General features: G+C 44.9%; 1 protein-coding gene across 5 annotated transcripts in view; it reads left to right on the top strand.

The window, feature by feature from the left end:
* Positions 1–22,123, top strand: part of DNAH9 (dynein axonemal heavy chain 9) — a 402,978-nt gene that overhangs the window by 284,672 nt on the left and 96,183 nt on the right. For all 5 annotated transcript variants that reach the window (XM_038371718.2, XM_043496454.1, XM_038371730.2 and 2 more), the window contains 3 exons: positions 11,291–11,455; positions 14,469–14,609; positions 20,906–21,076. In XM_038371718.2, coding sequence (XP_038227646.1) covers positions 11,291–11,455; positions 14,469–14,609; positions 20,906–21,076 — 477 coding nt within the window. The remainder of the gene's footprint in view (positions 1–11,290; positions 11,456–14,468; positions 14,610–20,905; positions 21,077–22,123) is intronic.

Genomic DNA, 22,123 nt, shown 5'->3' with positions numbered 1-22,123 from the left:
AGTCACCCACCAGGTCAATGGTAGTGGCTTTGGATCAGTCAGAAGTCCAGGCACTGGCGGTCTTCCTTTCCAGGTATATCTTCCCTGAATTGGGAGCCAATTTTGGCTCAGACGAGACCTTTATCCCCATTGCCAGATGATGCTGTGTGCCTGGTTTTTTGTCCCCTGCTATTCTGCAGGACTTCAAAGTATACCAGGAGCTTTAACACTATATAGCCACATCCCTGGGCATCCAAGAGGACATACGCAGATTGGTGGACATTTTACAGCCCACCATCTCTGAGAGAGAGTGGCCTTCCCTATCAATGATGGGCTCCTCGAGCCCACAAGAGTCCCGTGGAGTACACTGGCCTTGCTACTGCCAGTGACTAAGTGCATGGAAAAGCTCTACTTCCCCCCGCCCCCGTAGGAATTTGAGGTGTTCTATTCCCACCCAGTCCAAATTCCCTGCTTGTAACGGTGGTAAACATGGCTTGGCAGGACAGGTTCAAGTCTACCTCCAAGGATAGGGACTCCAAGTGATTGGATCTTCTGGGCCAGAAGATCTATAGACTATAATTCATTGTCCCTACAGATGAGGATCACAAAACAAACAACTTTGCTGTCCAAGTGTGATTTTCTCAATTGGTCAGCTATATCTAAATTTGAAGACCAGTTGCCTAAGGCCTCGCGTGAGGAGTGCCATGTGTTTGCTGAGAGAGGCTGCTTGGTGGCCAAAATATCCCTGAGGTCTGCCCTTGACATTGCGGATATCTCGGCCAGGGTCATGGCCTCAGTGGTAATTATGAGGAGGGCTTCCTGGTTGCAAAACTCTGGGATCACTTTGGACGTCCAACAAGCCATTGAGGCATTACCTTTGATGGCTGAGTCTTGTTCTCAGAAAAGACTGATGACACTTGAACTCCTTTAAGGATTCCAGGACTACCTTGAGGTCCTTGGGCATGTACATGTTGTCTGTGCAAAGATGCCACTATTGGACGCAGAGGCAGCGACACTATCACTGGCAGCATTCCTTTGTTCAGCCTTTCCCCCGAAACAGCAGGACTACTCTAGAAAGAGGGGTAGGTCTCACAAGAGGAAGCAATTAGGCTCAGTCTTTGGACAGTTCACATTCCCTCCCTTGGTACCAGCTAAGCGTCCATTTTGACTCCTATGTCCAGAGCACTGGCCCAGTCATTACTCCATCCTCTCTATCTGCCTGTCCCTTTGTGGGCAGTCTGGCCTGCTTTGGGACTGCATGGGACTTGATTACCTTCGATAGCTGGTCCTAGACACTGTCAGATCAGGCTACACAATTCAGTTAGTCTCCGTGCCCCGTTTCCCTTCTTCCTCATCCCTGTCACAAACACTACTCAAGCAGGTCAGCTTTCTGTTGACATGGGGAGTAGGCAGTAGAGGAAGTTTTGCTGGGACACCAGGGACACAGCTGTCGCTCCTGGTACTTCCTGATACCAAAATCCACAGTTGGAATGAGATCTATTCTCAACCTTCACGGCCTCAACAAATTCATAAAGTACATTAGCGATCAGCTATCCTCGCCTTGCTGTCTCAGAATGACTGGCTCACTGCTCTGGACCTTCAGGATGCTTGCTTTCATGTGGTGATTCTACTGAGCCACATGATGTTTCTTCATTTTATGGTAGGGGAATGCCACTTTCGGTATATGGTTCTCCACTTGGTCTCTCTTCTGCCCCTCTACTCTTCACAAAATGCATGATTGTGGGAGTCTGGCTGTCATTTTAAACACTGAAGTCAACCTTGGCTCCTTCTCAAAAAATCAAGTTCACTGGGGCCCTGTTAGATTCCACAAGGTCGAGGGCATTCCTGCTGACTGACCACTTCCAGGTGATTTAACAGCTTTGTCTCAGTCTGCAATCTCAGCCCTCCATGACATTCCGGGTGTGTCTAAACCTGTTGTGTCACACGTCCGCTTGCATGCAGGTGGTCCAGTTCACCAGGCTGTCCCTTTGCCCTCTTCAGATGTGGCATTAATCAATCATGGAGGATAGGTCCATCAAAGGCTATTAGCCAGGATGGGCAGGGATGGTGTCCCCAGCCTCTGTTTGCCAGAAGCTAGGAGTGGGTAACAGGGGATGGATCACCTGATGATTACCTGTTCTGTTCATTCCCCCTGGGGCACCTGGCATTGGCCACTGTCAGAAGATAGGATACTGGGGTAGATGGACCTTTGGTCTGACCCCGTATGGCCGTTCTTATGGTCTTCCTCCTCCAGTCCTAGATTCCTTGCATTGGTGGAAGTCCCTACTGAATGTGTGCCAAGGAGTCCCCTTCGTTCGGTCGTCGCCAACCATCAGTGGTTAACAATGATTCCCTTCTGGATTAGGATGTGCATCTGATTTTATTGAGGGTGGAGGGCCTATGGTTGGAACAGGAAGCCTCATTTCATATCAATGCACTGGAACTTTGGGCCATCCACAATGCATGCCATGTCTTCTGGGATCACATCAGGCACTCAGTGGTTCAGATACTCACTGACAATACCACCACAATGTACTATGTGAACAAACAAGGGGGAAGTGCATTCTGGAGGCAATTTCTCATCAAAGATGACATCATTCCAGTAACAGTCAACTTGCCGGGGTTACAAAATCATCTCAGACCATCAAGGTTCTCTCTAAGTCACGAGTGGTCCCTGAAGTAGAGTGTTCTCTGGATTGTCTCTGCAACATTGGGCATCCCCACGATTGACCTGTGTGACGAAGTGGGACTGTTCTTAATGTTTCCTCTGAATACCATAGGGGTGCCTCAGTTTCCCTAATGCATTTCTTAAGTCTCTAGGTGGTGGGATAAGGGGGTGTAATTGTTGGAGAGAAAAGGGCCAGTGTACATAAATGGCCAGCACTCTGTCTCCTGGCAACTTATGGTCTCAGCCCTTCCCCCCTGCAAGGTGATAGCTAAAGGGTTGAAGAACAAAGGAATCAGATGACCTCCTGGCCGGGAAAGGGACAAAGCCCAGAGGAGTAGGGGCTGGAGGGTGAGTCAGTTTGGGGCTGGCTGGGGACATGGAGTGAAGTGCAGATGTGGTTGTCTGGCTCACTGCCCCCCAAAATGGACCCGGCTGAGGGGGTCCTGTTCTCGGTACCTACAAGCTCTGTTTTAGATCATGTTCCCGTCGTCTAATAAACCTTCTGTTTTACTGGCTGGCTGAGAGTCATGTCTGACTGTGAAGTTGGGGGTGCAGGACCCTCTTGCTTCCCCAGGAGCCAGCCTGGGTGGACTCGCTGTGGGAAGCACACTGAGGGGCAGAGGATGCTGAATGTTCCAAGGTCAGACCCAGGAAGGTGGAAGCTGTGTGAGCTGTTTGCCCTGGAGACAGTCTGCTCACAGAGAGGAGGCTTCACCAGAGTCCTGACTGGCTTCACAGGAAGCAGTTCCAGAGCATTGCCCGGGGACTCCATGACACCTGTTTGCAATGAGGGAAAATAGAAAGTATCAACTTCTGCTTTCGAGGAGACTTCAGTCCAGGCTCCGTCTCCAACACCATGTACTGCAGCTGGCAGTCGACTCTTCTGTATGCCTTTTCACCTGTTCCAGTCATTCCTCAGGTCATCCTCACACTCAAGGCAGATCAGGCCAATCTATCGTTGCTTCAGCATGGCTGAGACAGTGGTGGTTCCCAGACCTCCTTGCTCTGTCAGTTCAGCCTCCCATACCACTTCATCTTCATCCTGACCTGCTCACTCAGAGCCACAGCCATGTTACCCAGAGTTCCCCCGAACCCAAAGCTCTCGGTAACTTTACTCTCCACAAGGTGGTATCAAAACAGACCAAGGGAGACGCAGCACTTCTGTCTGCTCTAGGGCTGATACAAACAAATCAAAACCACATGTTTTCACTTAGAGCAGTGGTTCCTAAACTGAGGTTCACGAACCCCCAGGGGTTCGCAGAACATTACAGGGGGGCTGCCAGAAAAATTTCACTAAATGGCGGCCAGAGAACCCCAGGCATTGGAGGCAGCAGGTGGAACCTGGTTGCAGGGCAGACAGCCTGATCCCCAAGGAGAGCAGGGCAGGGAAGTTGGGACTGGCAGCCTGAACCATGCCCGCGTCAGCGGGGGAGCCGGCTGCCTGAACCCCAGCGCTCCATGTGGGGCTGGCAGCCTGAGTCCCAGGAAGAGCGGAGCCACGCAGTTGGGGCTGGCAACCCGAGCCCCAGCGGTCAGTGGGACCTGCAGCCCGAGCTCAGTTGACCAGGGCGGTCAACGGGGTCCAGCAACAGGAGTCTCACGGAGCACAGAGGAAATTTAAACTTAAATCCCTGGAAATATTCATTTTTAGGAGGGGGTTCATGAGATTTCACAATTTAGTGAAAGAGGTTCATGGGCTGTTAAAGTTTGGGAACCACTAACTTAAAGCCAGTACTTTATTAGTCTCCAGTATTCCCATTAGAATACCTTTACACGAAGTCACTGCTTTGTTTAGTCTCAAGCACACACAAACATAATAGGTTATAGAGCACCACAAACTGATAATTACCTCCTCAGGATTGTGCCTCAGGAGTTTGGAGTGGTATTTGGGTGATTCAGCCACAGATTTCCAGTGGCTGGTCCACTGTCGGTGTCTGGAGATCTTCTCGATGTGCCCACAAAGCGATCAACTTGACTCAAACCCACAGTTCCCCTCTTATACATAAAAAAGTTAGAGACCTGTCAATCAAAAAATGTTACATAGCTGACAAAACAAATCAGTCACTAGGCAAAAAGCTTGTGTTACAAAAATATGAGATTCTAATCCACATCTGAGCTTTCCTGGGGACGTTCAAACTAACATGTAAACAATGGCCTCGGCCTGCAAAAAGCTGAATCGTACATGGACATGTAGTTTGCCCAGGTGGCTACAGACTCCATCTTGTTGCTGTGATTTTGCACAAAAGAAAGCGGTTTCTACCCACGAGAGAGAGAATATAAAAGGCCCTGGAAGCCTCTCCATTTTGTCTTCAACTGGCTCAAGAGATGCCCTGTCCACCCCAAAGAGATGCCTGAAAGAAACTGGAACAAAGGACAGTAACTACAGAGGTGTGGGTGATTGCTGGACGCAGACCATAACCTACAACATTAGTCTGAAAAGGATTGGGCCCAGACTAGGAAGGAGTCCAATCTGTGAAAGAAGTTTATTGGAACATCTCTTAGGGTGAGATTTACCTGTATTCAGTTTCCCACTGTATTAGGCTTAGACTTGCATGTTTTGTTTTATTTTGCTTGGTAACATACTTTGTTCTGTCTGTTATTACTTGGAACCACTTAAATCCTACTTGTTATACTTAATTAAATCACTTTTGTTTATTAATTAACCCAGAGTAAGTAATTAATACCTGGGGGAGCAAACAGCTGGGCATCTCTCTCTCTATCAGTGTTATAGAGGGCAGACAGTTTGAGTTTACCCTGTATAAGCTTTATACAGAGTAAAACTGATTCATTTGGGGTTTGAACACCATTGGGACCTGGATGTCTGGGTGCTAGAGACAGGAGCACTTGCTAATCCGTTTTCAGTTAAGTCTGCAGCTTTGTGGGATGTGGTTCAGACCTGGGTCTGTATTTGCAGCAGGCTAGCATGTCTGGCTCAACAAGACAGGGTTCTGAAGTCCCAAGTGGGCTCAGAGATAGTCTCAGCACATCGGGTGACAGTCCCATGGGGGTCTGTGACCAAACCCATCACAATCCTATATCAAGACTGCATATGAGATAGCTCAACAGATAATGGGCTCACTCCATGAAGGAGCAAGCAATGTTCATAGCGTTTCTCAGTGACATTTCCATATTGGACATTTGCATGGCAGCCATGTGGTTGTCCATAGATACGTTTATGGACCATTATGCTATTATCACATCTTCCAGAGCGGATGCAAGCCTTGGAAGGGTGGTCCTGCAATCTCCATTCCAGTAGACTCTGAGCCGTGCCTCCAGACTGGGGTACTGCTTGTGAGGCACCTAAATAGAATGCATATAGAATGTTAAGTAATTTCTTTCAGCCATGCTGATGACCCATTTGGGTGTCAGTATGAATCCACCTGATGGAATTTCTGTGCTTTCAATTTCCTTTTATAAAATGTTTTTTGGGTGTAATTTTTAGCTATATTTAAAAAAAATTAATGTCGCAAAGTCATAGATTCCATAGATTCATAGACTCCAAGGTCAGAAGGGATCATTATGATCATCAGCTCTGACTTCTGATACCAGACATGGAATTTTCCCAAAATAATTTCTAGTGCAGATTTTAGAAAATATCTAATCTTGATTTAAAAATCATGAGTGATGGACAATCCACCATGCCCCTTAGTAAATTGTTCTAACGGTTAATTATTCCCATGATTAAAAATGTATGCCTTATTTGCAATTTGAATTTGTCTATCTTCAACTTTCAGCCATTGGATCATGTTACATCTTTCTCTGCTAGATTGCAGAGCCCATTATCAAATATTTGTTCCCCATGTAGATACTTACGGACTGATCATCACCCCTTAACTTTCTCTTTGTTAAGATAAATAGATTGAGCTCCTCAAAATTATCACTTTAGGGCAAACCCTCTAATCCTTTAATTGTTCTAACAGATTATCAGATCATTGAAGCACTCAAAAACTAGGAACCCCCAGTATGCAGATGTGTATGCATTTTGATACAGTCTTGAATTACATGGTCACATGCTATTTTCCCCACAGGATGGAACATGCTCCCTGAGTGAGCGGTTATGCAATATTTTGTTACTCCTTGTTCCTTGTGTGGCCCCAGGCCTTATTTATTGCACATTGTTCAAACCCTGCTCTCAATACAGAACTATTAAATTTCCTCTTGGACATTCCATTTATCTTAGCTTTGTGTGTGCAATCCTATTAAGAAAAAGAACAAAGTTATTCAAAAACTCATGGAAAATAATTGAAAAAAAAAATTTAGATAAACTGTTACATGCAGATAAAAAGTCCAAGTCACTCATATCAGAATGACCTAGAATGCTCTACTTGCAGCTTATTAAACTAGCCTGGCACCATTAGCTGATTCATTACTGTTCATTACTGTTAAGAGGCACAAAGTCGAGAGATAATAGTTCTGCCATTGTCTCTAAAGATTGTGATAGAAGAAAACGAGTAAGGCAGTATAATTCCAGAGCTACTGGATTAGACTGGGTCCTTATGAACTGCATGGGCAGGATCAGGAGAAAGTTTAAATCTAAAATTAGTAACCCTAAAAGGTTTCAGAGTAGCAGCTGTTAGTCCATATCCGCAAAAAGAAAAGGAGGATTTGTGGCACCTTAGAGACTAACAAATTTATTTGAGCATAAGCTTTCGTGAGCTACAGCTCACTTCATCGGATGCATTCAGTGGAAAATACAGTGGGGAGATTTTATATACACGGAGAACATGAAACAATGGGTGTTATCATACACACTGTAAGGAGAGTGATCAGGTAAGATGAGCTATGACTAGCAGGAAAGCGGGGCGGGGGGGGGGGGGGGTAGAAACCTTTTGTAGCGATAATCAAGGTGGGCCATTTCCAGCAGTTGACAAGAACGTCTGAGGAACAGCTGGGGGGGGGAGGGGGGAGGAATAAACATGGGGAAATAGTTTTACTTTGTGTAATGACCCATCCACTCCCAGTCTTTATTCAAGCCTAAGTTAATTGTATCCAGTTTGCAAATTAATTCCAATTCAGCAGTCTCTCGTTGGAGTCTGTTTTTGAAGTTTTTTTCTTGAAGAATAGCCACTCTCAGGTCTGTAATAGAGTGACCAAAGAGATTGAAGTGTTCTTCGACTGGTTTTTGAATGTTATAATTCTTGACATCTGATTTGTGTCCATTTAGTCTTTTACGTAGAGACTGTCCAGTTTGGCCAATGTATATGGCAGAGGGGCATTGCTGGCACATGATGGCATATATCACATTGGTAGATGCGCAGGTGAATGAGCCTCTGATAGTGTGGCTGATGTGATTAGGCCCTATGATGGTGTCCCCTGAATAGATATGTGGGCACAGTTGCAACAGGCTTTGTTGCAAGGATAGGTTCCTGGGTTAGTGGTTCTGTTGTGTGGTTGGTTGCTGGTGAGTATTTGCTTCAGGTTGGGGGGCTGTCTGTATGAAAGGACTGGCCTGTCTCCCAAGATCTGTGAGAGTGATGGGTCATCCTTCAGGATAGGTTGTAGATCCTTGATGCATTGGAGAGGTTTATTGCGCATATAGAGAAATTCCTTCATCTGTCAGTTAGGCTAGAGGGGGAGGCGGTTTGTGAGCCCTGAAGAGAGCCCATAGAAGGGATTAACTTTTGGTGGTAGAAGAAAACAGAAAATGCCCCATGATAACCTGTTTTTTTCAGAAATTCCATTTTCATTGTAGTATATGAAATATCAAACAATAGACAATTCCCTTGTACAAATAACTAACCATAGCCTCAGTGACATTAAAAACAATAGCATAAGAGACCAGTAATCAGGTCTAGACATCTGTGGGGAATACAGCATCATGTGCAGTTCGCTGTTTGCACTTAAGGGCATTACATAGGAATTATAAACTATTAGAGGGTGGGGGGGGCGGTGGGAAAGCATCCATCCTTATTCATAACTCCAGGGCCTCCAGCTCACAAAATGTCATTTTAAATGCAGGCCATATTTGAATGACAGGAACATGCAATATCATAGCCAAATTAGTTTTCTGTGTCAAAAAACTTATAAAATATTTACTTCCTTGGGCAAAGTCCTGCATGTAATGCCCAAGAAATACGTCCCTGAAAACAAGGATTTCTAGTTGGAATGCCAACAACCTGCACACTTCAGTGCATTAGCTGTCCTATGTACAGTAGGTGCTGCATTGATATGGAACGTGTGTGTGTGTGAGAGAGTGAGAATAGCATATGCAGTATTTCAGTCCCATATTTTGGAAGATTTCAAGTTGATTAATTATCAATGAAAGATGCAGAATAGACAGCCTGAACTCCTCTATATACAAAACAAATACCACTTGGGGAGCAATGCAGGGCTCCTGGTACATAATTCCTCAGCCCTGGACTGAAAGGGGTTTAAGAAGAAGAGGAAAGTTTGGTTTCCATGGACCATTCTGTCCCTTGTCTCAAATGACATTATCAACCACAGTGAGGGTAGAAATGCTGCTTTCTGGTGGCATGGATGCCTGTGTGCCTGGAATGAGCTCAGAAAACCAGATCATTTCATACTGACACTGAATTGCCATCTGATGGCAGCTTTGACCTCAGGCTTGCTCCAAGTGCATTTGAAATCTGTCTTTAGTGAGAATTGGGTTGGAGCCTTAGTGCTGAAAACCTCGTCTGTTGCCAGCTCTGAGCCACAAAGCGATATTACTTCAGTACAGTCTGGGGATATAAATGCCTTCATCTTTCAAAGGGGTTCTCTATGTGCTAAAATATTCATGATTATTTCCTTTTGACAGCACAGTAGCAGAAAGGCCAAGCTTATATTATACCCAGCAGTACACAAGACAGGTGCATGGCTTGCCATGGGATGTTTTCTCTGATGATGTTTGTAGTGGTTCAGCAGCAGGGTTTCTCCCACTTCAGGTCTGTGGGAGGCCAGTCTGCCTCACTACGTCTCTGGGTATCGCCTGTCTTGGGGAATTAGTGGCGTGGCAAGAGTCTATAGCTTGGGCCCATAGTCAGGGGCCAAACAATAAACACAGTCAGGGCAGGGCAAGAGGAGTCTATAGCTTAGGCCTGCAGTCAGGGTCCGAGCAAAAAAGGCAGACGGGTAGCCCAGGTCCTCAGTCAGGGCAGGACAATGAGTCTTTAGCTAAGGTCTGGGGTCAGGGCCAAGCAGCAAGGGGTTCAGGCATCCTGGCTCCAGCAGATGGCTGACAAGTGGTGGCTTCTTGGCCTTGAGAGGGGGAGGCTGCCACCCCAGGGTTGGGGCGGCAGGGTGGGGCACAGGCCCACCCACTCCTCTGTGCCACTTCCTGACCTCCCCTCAGAGTGTACCTGGTCCTGTAGAGGGTCATCCAGGTAGAAGGCCTGTGGTAGTGCTGGCAGCTCCTCTGCTGTCAGGTCAAAGTATGGCTCCGGCAGCTCTGGTCAGTCCTCAGCTCCCCAGGGACTGGCAGTGGTCTCCAAGCTCAGGAGGAAGTTTCTGGCTCCTCCAGCAGCTGCAGCCCAACTGAGCTTTCAGACCCACCTTTTATACTTCCTGTCCCGCCCACTGACTTCTGGCAGGAGGGGTGAGCGTGACCTGGCTCCGCCCACCAGGGCTCAGTGAGGGGTTCCTCCTGCTCTGGATCTGTGGGAGGCCAGTCCGCCTCACTACAATGTTAAAAAATGAGAATTTGTAATACAATTGCCCTCTTGGATAAAGTACCTTCATCCCAGTGCAGGTACTGTGCCCCCTGGCAAAGGCTGAGCAATAAATGCAATCACTTGTGCAAGGGCAGAGTATACTTGTGGAAGGTCACCAAGCTGAGGAAGAGATGCCTTCATTTCACCATAAACAGTGTTTTCTATTAACCATTATTTACAGAGGAAAGATTATGGAGTGGCAGCTGTACACAGAGCAGGTTGTTATGGAGGGATTTGTTGTATGAAGGAAAACTGTAATAGCACTGTAATTTACAAGGTCTGTACTTCAGCAAGTGACTATTTAGTTGTTTACCTATATCTGTTTGATTGTCTTGTCTTTTAGATTGTGAACTCTTTGGGTCAGGGACTGTCTTTAATTCTCTGGCACAATGGGGCTCTATCTCTGGGGACTACTAGAATACAAACCATAGTAACAGCTAAGTGGAGGCATTATTGTGCCATGCGTTGTGAAACTGAACTATCTGGCAATGTGTCTTGCACTAATCTCTTTGAATAGAAGTGAACTTTCTGCTTTTTGGCCACTTTTGCTTCTAGTCGTCTGCCTTTTACCTGTTTTGCTCTCAGTTCTGAGATGACGTGTGTTGCGCAGGGGTACTGGGACCTTTGGGGATGGGAGAGAGTGGCGGACTGCACCGAGGGCCATCCTTATCGAGATGACTCAAGCATGAAATGGGAGGTGTCAGTGGGGAGGGTGCAGGGTGTGTGTGCGTGTGAGATCTCACCCAATTCTTTTTCTCCAAACCAGTTTGCGCTCTCTTAGCTGCGAGGCATACATCTCTTGTCCCTTCTCAGTCCATACATGTTCAGTGTTTTTTGAGAGAGCTTCATAGTAGGGATTGGATTGATTTCTGATGCAAAAGGCCATGATAAATACTGGTCTGTGCGAGTGGGTTGTGAAAATTTCAATCTAACACTGACACGTTGCCCTTGACACTGGTCTGTGGCTAAAACTTCCCTCATTGTTTATTTGCAGTCAGACCTCACAAAGCAGCAGAATGGATTCAAAATCACCTTAAAAACTTTGGAGGACAATTTGCTCTCCCGGCTCTCCTCAGCATCTGGGAACTTCCTGGGTGACACGGCCTTGGTGGAAAACCTGGAGACCACCAAACAGACAGCCACAGAAATTGAAGAAAAGGTAAAAGCAAAGTCTGGGCCAGAAGAAGGGAACACGGGTGATGTTCATCTTAAAGATGAATATGCTCCTCTTGCCCTTTCTGCTGCATAGAGAATCAAGATCAGTATAAATTCCTGTGCTCTCTAATCTGGCTGGCTCTGAGTAGTTCAATTCTTAAGAGCGTGTGTATGTTAAATTGCCTATTTAGGAAGAAGAGAAAACAGCAGTGCCTGATGTAAAACAATAAAACTTAAACACTGTATCAAGATGGGTTACACTGCAGCTTAATACTGTGGCCTTTATTTATTTACTTACTTACTTATTCGATTAATTCTGAAGACATTACACTTCCTCAGTTAAGCCAGAATTTTAGCCCAAGGTGCAAGCTGGAATCCATTGGTGTTTATGTGATCCAGATTCAATCTGCAGAAACTGAGATATTTAGTTCCCATGGGTGTAAATTTGGTTTTTAAACCAGTCTGCACTGTCTCACCGTTATTATTTACACACCTTGTCTTACTGTTTGTACATTTTCCCTGTATCTGTCAGGCTTAAGTCATCCCTTCCCTATCATTTTGCAAGGGGTTCAAGCATGAACAACAGCTCTCATTTCTCAGCATGGGACCCCCACCTCGCTGAGAGGCTAACAGTTTCCCCTCCACTCTTAGGCTGTTTCTAACAGCTCTGAATGTGAAATCATATTTATTCTGCTTGACGAAGATATTTTGTTTGAACTTCTACAGGCCTGGCTCAGTCACAAAGGAGAACACGGGACATCTTAGCAAGGCTGTGTGAATTCTAGAAACAATTGTCCTCATAGCCTTAAGACTGAGCCATTGATTGATGGTGTCTGGGGAAGCCAAAGCCAGCAGTGTATTCCCTCTGACTCTGTTTTGTGATGGTTTGCCTTCTCATTTGCTTACATCCAATGAAATACTTTATGTATCTACGTCCTCAGCTTTGCAATGTTTCATGTGGCTGCACCTTCCTTGCAAACCACTGGGCATGGGAACTAGCCTTTGCTGTGGGGCCGAATCAGGCTCCAGTGGAGAGAATGCAATGGTCTTTCAGCATTTCTCTTTTCCCTTCGGAATGCAGGTTTCCAGCAGTTATAGCTTCTAAAACAAGGACAATCAAATTCCACCCACCCTGTTTGCTGTTCAGTCAAAATCAGGGTGTCCACATGTGGGCTTACACCAGTTTAAAAACCAAATTCAGTAACACTGGTGCAACTAACTTGTGCTGACAAGGCCTAAAGTTTCTACAAATCTGTAAATCAAACTTTGTCTTTCACTTTAATTCTTAACAATGGAAAGATTTATTTTTGAACCTGACCCCATACACTTGTGGCACTTATTCATATTAAATTTCATGCGTCTTGAAATGCAAACACCATCATGGGAGTTCTCATAGCAGTTCATGGATTCCCTCTTTTGTATGCTACGAATTCCCTCTGAGTCATGCATCTGCTGTCAGGTAAAGGTGGAACTTCAATAAAAGTCCTACAGCCTGAGGGTAAAAGTGACATTTAGCAACTTCTCTGTCATCTTTTCTGCAGCAAGCTGCTTGCACAGACCCTCATGCTGCAGCTCTCTATTGTCAATCTGTAACCTAGCTGCACCTTAAAACTCGCAGGGTAAAGGTGAAGAAAAATAAATGAGTCATTAAGCCAGCTGTGCAAGACAGTATGGGAGTGTTTAGCCTCCCGGCACCTTGCTTGTCAGAACCCTGCACATGCAGCCTGTATTGATCAGGCCTCAACATTTTGTCTGTACCATTAATCCGTTCTCCTTGCCAGTCAGGGCCCCCCATTCCCCAGGACAACCCCTCACTGGCTCACATCTTCATTTATTAAAATAGACCACATTACGAGTGATCTCTGCTTTGTACCAAGTAACCATATCAGATTGTATTCACCTTTAAATGTGGTGCTAAGGGTGATCCTGGATACTACAGATGGATGAGCCTTATTTGAATAAGAGGAAATGTGAATGAATTAGTCAAGAAAATCCGTAGATACATGTATGATGAGGGGGGCAAACTAAATTAGCTTCTGTAAGGCTCGTTCACGCCTCTTCAACCCATCAAAGTGCTGTGAAAAAGTTAACTAGAACAAGGGGGAGTAGAGAACAGGTGGGTTTAATAGACTTCCAAAAGAGTTTTCCTAAAGTTCCTCACAACAGGCAGTGAAGACAGCTTGGTAGCCACACAGGCAAGAGATATGGTCTTGTCCTGGATTAAATTCTTTGAGAAGCAAATCAAAGAATAGGAGTAAATAATCAATTCTCAGCTTGGAGTGGAGTTAATAGCAGAGTCACCCTGGAAGCAGTGCTAGCTAGGCCTAGAATTGTTTGGTACCCTACATTTATTAATGACCCACATGTGGGGTGCGATTAGTGAGGAAAAATTAGCTGATGATAAAAATGATTAAGGCTTGTCAGGAGTAGGGCATATTGTGGGGAACCTCAGAGGGGTCCAGTGGAAGCAGGTAATTGGGCATCGTGAAATGAAATACAGCAGAGTGCTTATCTGCAGCTGGCAGATCTTGGGTTTTCCCAGCCGCTTTGTGACAGCACTTTTCAATTCCAGAAAGAGACAGGCAGGGGAGGAGCCGACACAAACATGTACCAAAACCTGCCTCACAGCACACAACCCAAAGAAATTAGCCAATGCCAGCTGTTCCTAGTATAAGCACTGTCCACGTCTAACTGTCACTGCCTACCACCCAGAAAACAAACCTGCGTGGCTCAGAGGGGGAATATTTGAATTGCTAAACAACTCAAGTTCTCACTCTGCAGTCTGTGAAATCACAGCAGCCAATTCTCACTGCTCGGCAGTGCAGAGAATTGCTCTGTAGCCATGATCAGAGGGGCTTTTGTCCTGTCTTTGGTCACCCAGTTTTGTGATAGGCATTAACCTCACACAGGGGCAGCAGAAGAGCTCTGCTCTCCCCATCCCCATCTTTTCTGAGGTGAGAGAAAGTTGCACAATTAAAATAGTTTCATGATTGTTTTGGTCTTTAATTTCCTCACAGGTCCAGGAGTCCAAGGTGACAGAAACAAAGATTAATGAGGCAAGGGAGCACTACCGGCCTGCAGCAGCACGGGCCTCTCTGCTATACTTCATCATGAATGACCTCAACACCATTCACCCCATGTACCAGTTCTCTTTGAAGGTACTGCCCTTGAGAGTGACAAGAACTCTCCCAGCTCCCCAGAGTTCTGCTGGACAGTTTAGTTACCTCATTAACATACTAAGGTGGAATGGAATCTGTTTTCTTTGGCTAGGTGGAGGGGAGCGTATTTTAATTCCCACTATAAAAGTAGATATAACCTAATCCCTTCTATTACTTGGTTTTCATGGAGGTTGCTGTTGTTTATGGCTTTCTAATGGCACTTCATGGTTTTATTGCTTCAGTAGCACCTCAGAGTCCCAGTCCTGTACCAGAATTATAGAATATCAGGGTTGGAAGGGACCTCAGGAGGTCATCTATTCCAACCCCCTGCTCAAAGCAGGACCAATTCCCAATTTCTGTCCCAGATTGCTAAATGGCCCCCTCAGGGATTGAACTCTCAACCCTGGGTTTAGCAGGCCAATGCTCAAACCACTGAGCTATCCCTCCCCCCCAAATCCCATTGTGCTAGGCGCTTTACAAACACAACAGAAATATTCATAGATTCAAAGGTCAGAAGAGACCATTATGATCATTTAGTCTGATCTCCTATAGATCACAGGCCAGAGAATTTTCCCCAAAATAATTCCTAAAGCAGATCCTTTAGAAAAATGTCCAATCTTGATTTAAAAATTATCAGTGATGGAGAATCCATCACAACCCTTGGTAAATTGTTCCAATGGTTAATTACTCTCGCTATGAAAAAAATTGCATCTTATTTCCAATCTGAATTTGTCTAGCTTCAAGTTCCAGCCACAAAATTGTGTTATGCCTTTCTCTGATAGATTGAAGAGCCCATTATTAAATATTTCTTCCCCACGTAGATACTGTAATGAAATCACTTCTATCATTTCTTTAAGTGAAATAGATTGAGTTCCTTGAGTCTGTGTCACTATAAGACGTTTTCTAACCCTTTAATCATTCTCGTGGCTCTTCTCTGAACGCTCTTCTATTTATCAACATCCTTCTTGAATTGTGGGCACCAGAAGTGGACACAGTATTCCAGCAGTGGTTGTAGCAGTGCCAAATACAGAGACAAAATAACCTCTCTACTCCTACTCAATATTCCCCTATTTACATATCCCAGGTTTGCATTAGCTTTTTTGGCCACTGGGAGCTCATGTTCAGCTGATCATCCACCACAACCCCCAAATCACCTTCATAGTCACTATTGTAAGTATGGCCTGTAAATATGGCCTATATCCTTTGTTCCCAGGTGTATACGTTTACATATTGCTTGCTTGCACCCAGTTTACCAAGTGATACAAATTGCTCTGAAACAGTGACCTGTCCCCTTCATTATTTACCATTTTCCCAATTTTTGTGTCATCTGCAAGATGGTCTCTCCTACAAATAGTGCACAGTCTACATGGCTGAGAGAGACAAGCGACCCCTTCCCAACGATGTGAGTCATGGCTGTGCAGTGCAGTAGTGTGTTGTGTTAGGTGGCGATAGTTCAATTAAAGATTGAAGGGTGGCATCCCTAGGAGTCAGCATGACGTTGCAGGGCATGAGCTTTCTTCCTTAAACAAGACATCAGGCTGCTTGAGGCATTTCATATGCATTGCCAGCGGTTACTACTGGGCACAAAATGGTATGATTTTATCAGTAATAGGAATGTATTATTGAGAACTGGTCTCAAGAAGATTCAAGTCATCAGATGTCACAGCCAGCTGGCATTTTTGGTCATATAGCCCACCTCAGAGATAAAGTCACCACACATTGAGTCCTGAAGACTGGACTTGAGGTCTTGACTGGACTTAGAGGAGATGAAAGTGATCAGGAACAGTCAGCATGGATTCACCAAGGGCAAGTCATACTTGATTAATCTAATTGCCTTCTATGACGAGATAACTGGCTCTGTGGATGAGGGGAAAGCGGTGGACATGTTGTTCCTTGACTTTAGCAAACCTTTTGACACGGTCTCCCACAGTATTCTTGCCAGTAAGTTAAAGAAATATGGGCTGGATGAATGGACGATAAGGTGGATAGAAAGCTGGCTAGATTGTGGGGCTCAATGGGTAGTGATCAATGGCTCCATGTCTAGCAGGCAGCCAGTATCAAGTGGAGTGCCCCAAGGGTCGGTCCTTGGGCCGATTTTGTTCAATATCTTCATTAATGATCTGGAGCATGGCGTGGATTGCACCCTCAGCACGTTTGCAGATGACACTAAACTGGGAGTAGAGGTCCATACGCTGGAGGGTAGGGATGGGATACAGAGGGCCCTGGACAAATTAGAGGATTGGTCCAAAAAAAATCTGATGGGGTTCAACAAGGACAAGTGCAGAGTCCTGCACTTAGGATGGAAGAATCCTATGCACCGCTATAGACTAGGGACCGAATGGCTAGGCAGCACTTCTGCAGAAAAGGACCTAGGGGTTACAGTGGATGAGAAGCTGGATATGAGTCAACAGTGTGCCATTTTTGCCAAGAAGGCCAATGGCATTTTGGGATGTATAAGTAGGGGCATTGCCAGCAGATTGAGGGACGTGATTGTTCCCCTCTATTCGACACTGGTGAGGCCTCATCTGGAGTACTGTGTCCAGTTTTGGGCCCCACACTACAAGAAGGATGTGGAAAAATTAGAAAACGTCCAGCGGAGGGCAACAAAAATGATTAGTGGACTGGAACACATGATTTATGAGGAGAGGCTGAGGGAACTGGGATTGTTTAGTCTGCAGAAGAGAAGAATGAGGGGGATTTGATAGCTGCTTTCAACTACCTGAAAGGGGATTCCAAAGAGGATGGATCTAGACTGTTCTCAATGGTAGCAGATGACAGAACGAGGAGTAATGGTCTCAAGTTGCAGTGGGAGAGGTTTAGGTTGGATATTAGGAAAAACTTTTTCACTAGGAGGGTGGTGAAACACTGGAATGCATTACCTAGGGAGGTGGTGGAATCTCCTTCCTTAGAAGTTTTTAAGGTCAGGTTTGACAAAGCCCTGTCTGGGATGATTTAGTTGTGGATTGGTCCTGCTTTGAGTAGGGGATTGGACTAGATGACCTCCTGAGGTCCCTTCCAACCCTGATATTCTATGATGACTTGGAGGGGACATTGGCTGGCCATTGGCTGACAGTGGCCAGACAGTCATCCATGATTAACTTGGCTACACCAAATCAGTAAAAACCCTGAGGAGCTTTTAGAGACCCAGATTAAAGCTGTGCAATGTGTCCACATTTCCCCCCCTCCCCATGGAGCCGCAGCCCCATGCCCGGCCCAGGCACCGAGGGGACACAGACAGGATTAAAGGGGGGTGCAACCCTCACATTGCAGGCCACAGAACCTCACCCACTGACTCCTGTAGTAAACCCCTAACTTCTGGCTGAGTTATTGAAGTCCTCAAATCTTGATTTAAAGACTTCAGAGTATAGAGAATCCACCATTTACTCTAGTGACCCATTCCCCATGCTTCAGAGGAAGGCGAAAACCCCCAAGCTAGCTCTGCTAATCTGACTTGGGAAAATTCCTTCCCGATCCCAAATGTGGCCATCTGTTAGACCCTGGGCCTGTGGGCAAGACCGACAAGCCAGACACATGGGAAAGAATTCTCTGTAGTAACTCAGAGGCCTCCCCATCTAGTGTCCCATCTCTGGCCCTTGGAGATATTTGCTGCTAGCACTCGTAGATCAGCTACATGCCATTGTAGGCAAACTCATCATACCATCTCCTCCATAAATTTACCAAGCTCAGTTTTGAAGCCAGATAGGTTTTTTGCTCCCCTTGGAAGGCTGTTCCAGAACTTCACTGGCAATAACCATAAATCACAGTCACAAAAGGGACAGCATACAGACAGAAAAAGAGAACCTCCCAATTCTCCACAGCCTAAACCCCCTCGTATGAGAATCAAAAGGTCAGCTTCAGATCACAGCCCTCCAGGCCAGCTGCCAATTTGTTGAACTCATCTGTTTTTTCTATCCTTAAGTTCCCTTCTTTTGCCAGCCTGAGTGGACATAGAATCCAGTCTTTGCTCTACACTGGGATTTAGAGTAGGAGAGTTAGTCTTTTGGTATAGGTTAAAATGTGTGGCTAGCTGTAAATTCATAGTTAATTGTTTCTTGGTTTCAAGTCTGGACATTGTTTCACCAGCTGGTTCCCCCTACCTTGACTGGTGGGGAAAGAGGTTAACTTTCAGGATGTCTACTTGGTCAGTAAGCTCCTTGGGGCATGGATTATTGTTGTGTGCTGTGGTTGTGCAGCACCTAGCACAATGGAGCCCCAGGTCTTGACTAGGGCTCCTAGCTGCTACTGCAATACAAATAATAATAATAATAATAATAATTAATAATTTTGCCTTGACAAAATAACCCTCCAGAGTCTTCTTCGTGGCCAGTCAGATGGTGCCCAGAGGCTCTTCTGGGTCTTTTCCTGCAAAGGAGTCCATCAGAGGAGGACACACATTTGGGCCATGGCAGCTTCGGAACAAATACTGCCTAGGTCTTTCAGATGACAAGCTAGTTCCAGTGTAAATATAACAATGCTGCATGCTCACAAAGGATAGGAGATGTTGATTGATGGAGTCCAGCTTTGTGAGGGTAAAGGGGAGTCTGCCTCCTGGTCTAGGACTTCTTCTAAACAGTTTATAAACTTGATAATGCTTGTACTCTTCAGTCCTCCAACAGTATGCCTTCTCACTCTCAGCTCCTAGTGCCTTTTGCTCCCAGCTCCCTACATGCGCACCACAAACTGAAATGAGCTCCTTTTTAAACCCAGGTGCCCTGATTAGCCTGCCTTAATTGATTCTAGCAGCTTCTTGATTGGCTGCAGGTGTTCTAATCATCCTGTCTGTCTTAATTGTCTCCAGAAGGTTCCTGATTGTCCCGGAACCTTCCCTGTTACCTTACCAGGGAAAAGGGACCTACTTAACCTGGGGCTAATATATCTGCCTTCTTTTACTCTCCTGTAGCCATCCGCCCAACCCTGTCACACATGCTGAGATTATTTTGTCAGGGAAATGTGCAGAGTATCTTCCTTACAAGTACACATTTTAGTAGATCCATTCCACACGTAGCAGGTATAGGAACATCTGAGATTTCACCCTTTATTCACTTCATCTGTACTATGGGAGTTTTTTCAGTAACATTAATAGTGTGTATAAATACCTAGAAAATGATTCCTAAAATGTTTTTAACTAATACTTCATAATTTCTTATTATAATTTATCTTGTAGAGATGTGCAGAGATGATTTCAAAATACTTCACAAATGATGTTATAACTTTAGCTACAAAGCCCGTTATAAATTGGAGTACATAAGATTTACATGGGTCTCTGCACATGTTCTAACAAGAAATTTACATAGGAAAACATACATTCTACAAATAATTGAGCAATAAAATATGTACCAATATTAGTCTAATTTACAACTGTATTGTTTTCTCTTTGCTTGGGCCTATAAAACCCTAAAAATAACTCTTATCTGCACAGCCATATCTGGCTTGTTTAGTGTTATTAATTTGTACTGGCCTGGTTATTTCAGATTAGCTAGTTTCCACTTTATGGAGTCTTCTCGTTTTTAACCAAGCTATGGTTGGGGTTTTCTTCAGTAGCATTTGGTAATTTGCTAATGTGTTTTCTCCAGCGTGCTCCAAAGGCTTTTGAGTCTTTTCCCATTTACATCAGAAATGTTTCATATTTTACATAATAGCTTCCTCCTCAGTGGGTGTCCTGAGGCGACCTTATTGGGTTAATATAATTCCCAGATCATTGGGTATCATCTACCCTTCTCTTGTCATTTCTGCTGAATCCAGGCAGTAAAAAAGTCATGGGGTTGGAGGGTGGGGGGGTTGTACTTAAGGGAATTTGTTACCTCCCACATCACGTCTTGTTGCAATGTAAAGGTATGTTCTCCTCTGGGGACTCCAGTGTCTTTCAGCTCAATGTTTGCAAAACATAGCTCTATAATCCCTATGACAGATCATGTGAAATATTTCCATTAGACATTCTGTTTTAATTCAGTGAGCCTGCCTATGTACTACCTTCCTGGATCCAAATGAGCATAATTTCATGGAGAGTGTCATTGTTTTATGGCTGAATACTTCTCAAAAGAGCAGCAAGTAAATGTTTTTGCCTTAGAAAAGAGAGAGAGAGAGAGAGTGTGAAAAAAGCTAGTCCAAGTCCTAGTGTCCAATCCCATTACACAGCGGTTTAGAGCTGTCAGTTCATACCATTTGGCTGTTTGCTTTGTTTATGAAATAGAAGAAACTGAATCCGCTTCAGCTGTGGGAATGTTACATACAATATTCAGGGCATTAAAAGAGTAATTGTAAAACATCGGTGATGTTCCTCCTGTTCCCCCACCCAGGCGTTCAGTGTCGTATTTCAGAAGGCAGTGGAGAGGGCCTCTCCAGACGAGAGCCTCAAAGAGCGCGTTCTAAACCTGATCGACAGCATCACCTTCTCTGTGTTCCAGTATACCACCAGGGGGCTGTTTGAGTGTGACAAACTGACCTACACAGCCCAAGTGACCTTCCAGGTAAAGAACAGGCGCAGCCTCATTTAGATGGAATAATATGTGTGATAAGTGAAGTTATTGGCATTGCATGCTGTCCTCCAGGAGGAAACCCAAGCCCCATTCCTGCCCTTCAGCATATGTGCAGCGAACATGTGTGGCCTGGGAAAGTTCTTTCCCCTTGTGCTTCTCTCACTGCTAACAATTACAGATGCTTTGTTTCACATTAAGTTTGCAAATTGCTGTTTGAGCAGTGATGCCTGCTTGTGGAACCCAGGGAACTGATGGGGAAGGTGGCCTTTAGGGACAGGCTGCTTGAATGTGGAGAAAGGATAGTTGGTTCGCTGCTGCTGTTTTCGTCTTAACTTGACTGTATTTTTAGTGATTTGTTGGTATGTCAATAGCCCAGAGTGTGAGTCCTTTTTATGCCTACGTATTGAAATGAAAATAAGTAAATAAATAGTGACTGCTGTTATGCTATAAAATTGCTATAAAGTATGTGCAGCGAGTGACAGTATGATAAATGTTACAGTATAACATGCAATGAACAGTATGGAACACAGATCTGACTTGGCTGTAGGTTATCCCTCCACACAAATAGTTAATTTATAGGTAACTCACTCCAGTGACAGGTTTCAGAGTAGCAGCCATGTTAGTCTGTATCTGAAAAAAGAAAGGGAGTACTTGTGGCACCTTAGAGACTAACAAATTTATTTGAGCATAAGCTTTCGTGAGCTACAGCTCACTTCATCGGATGCATGCAGTGGAAAATACAGTGGGGAGATTTTATATACTCAGAGAACATGAAACAATGGGTGTTACCATATACACTGTAACGAGAGTGATCAGGTAAGATGAGCTATTACCAGCAGGAGAGAAAAAAAAACCTTTTGTAATGATAATCAAGGTGGGCCATTTCCAGCAGTTGACTGTTCTCCGGACAGTCTCTACATAAAAGAATAAATGGACACAAATCAGACGTCAAGAATTATAACGTTCAAAAACCAGTCGGAGAACACTTCAATCTCTCTGGTCACTCGATTACAGACCTAATAGTGGCAATTCTTCAAG

The sequence above is a fragment of the Dermochelys coriacea genome, chromosome 14, assembly GCF_009764565.3.
Source record: "Dermochelys coriacea isolate rDerCor1 chromosome 14, rDerCor1.pri.v4, whole genome shotgun sequence".
Taxonomy (NCBI): Eukaryota; Metazoa; Chordata; order Testudines; family Dermochelyidae; genus Dermochelys; species Dermochelys coriacea.
This window is presented reverse-complemented; position numbering and strand designations above follow the sequence as displayed.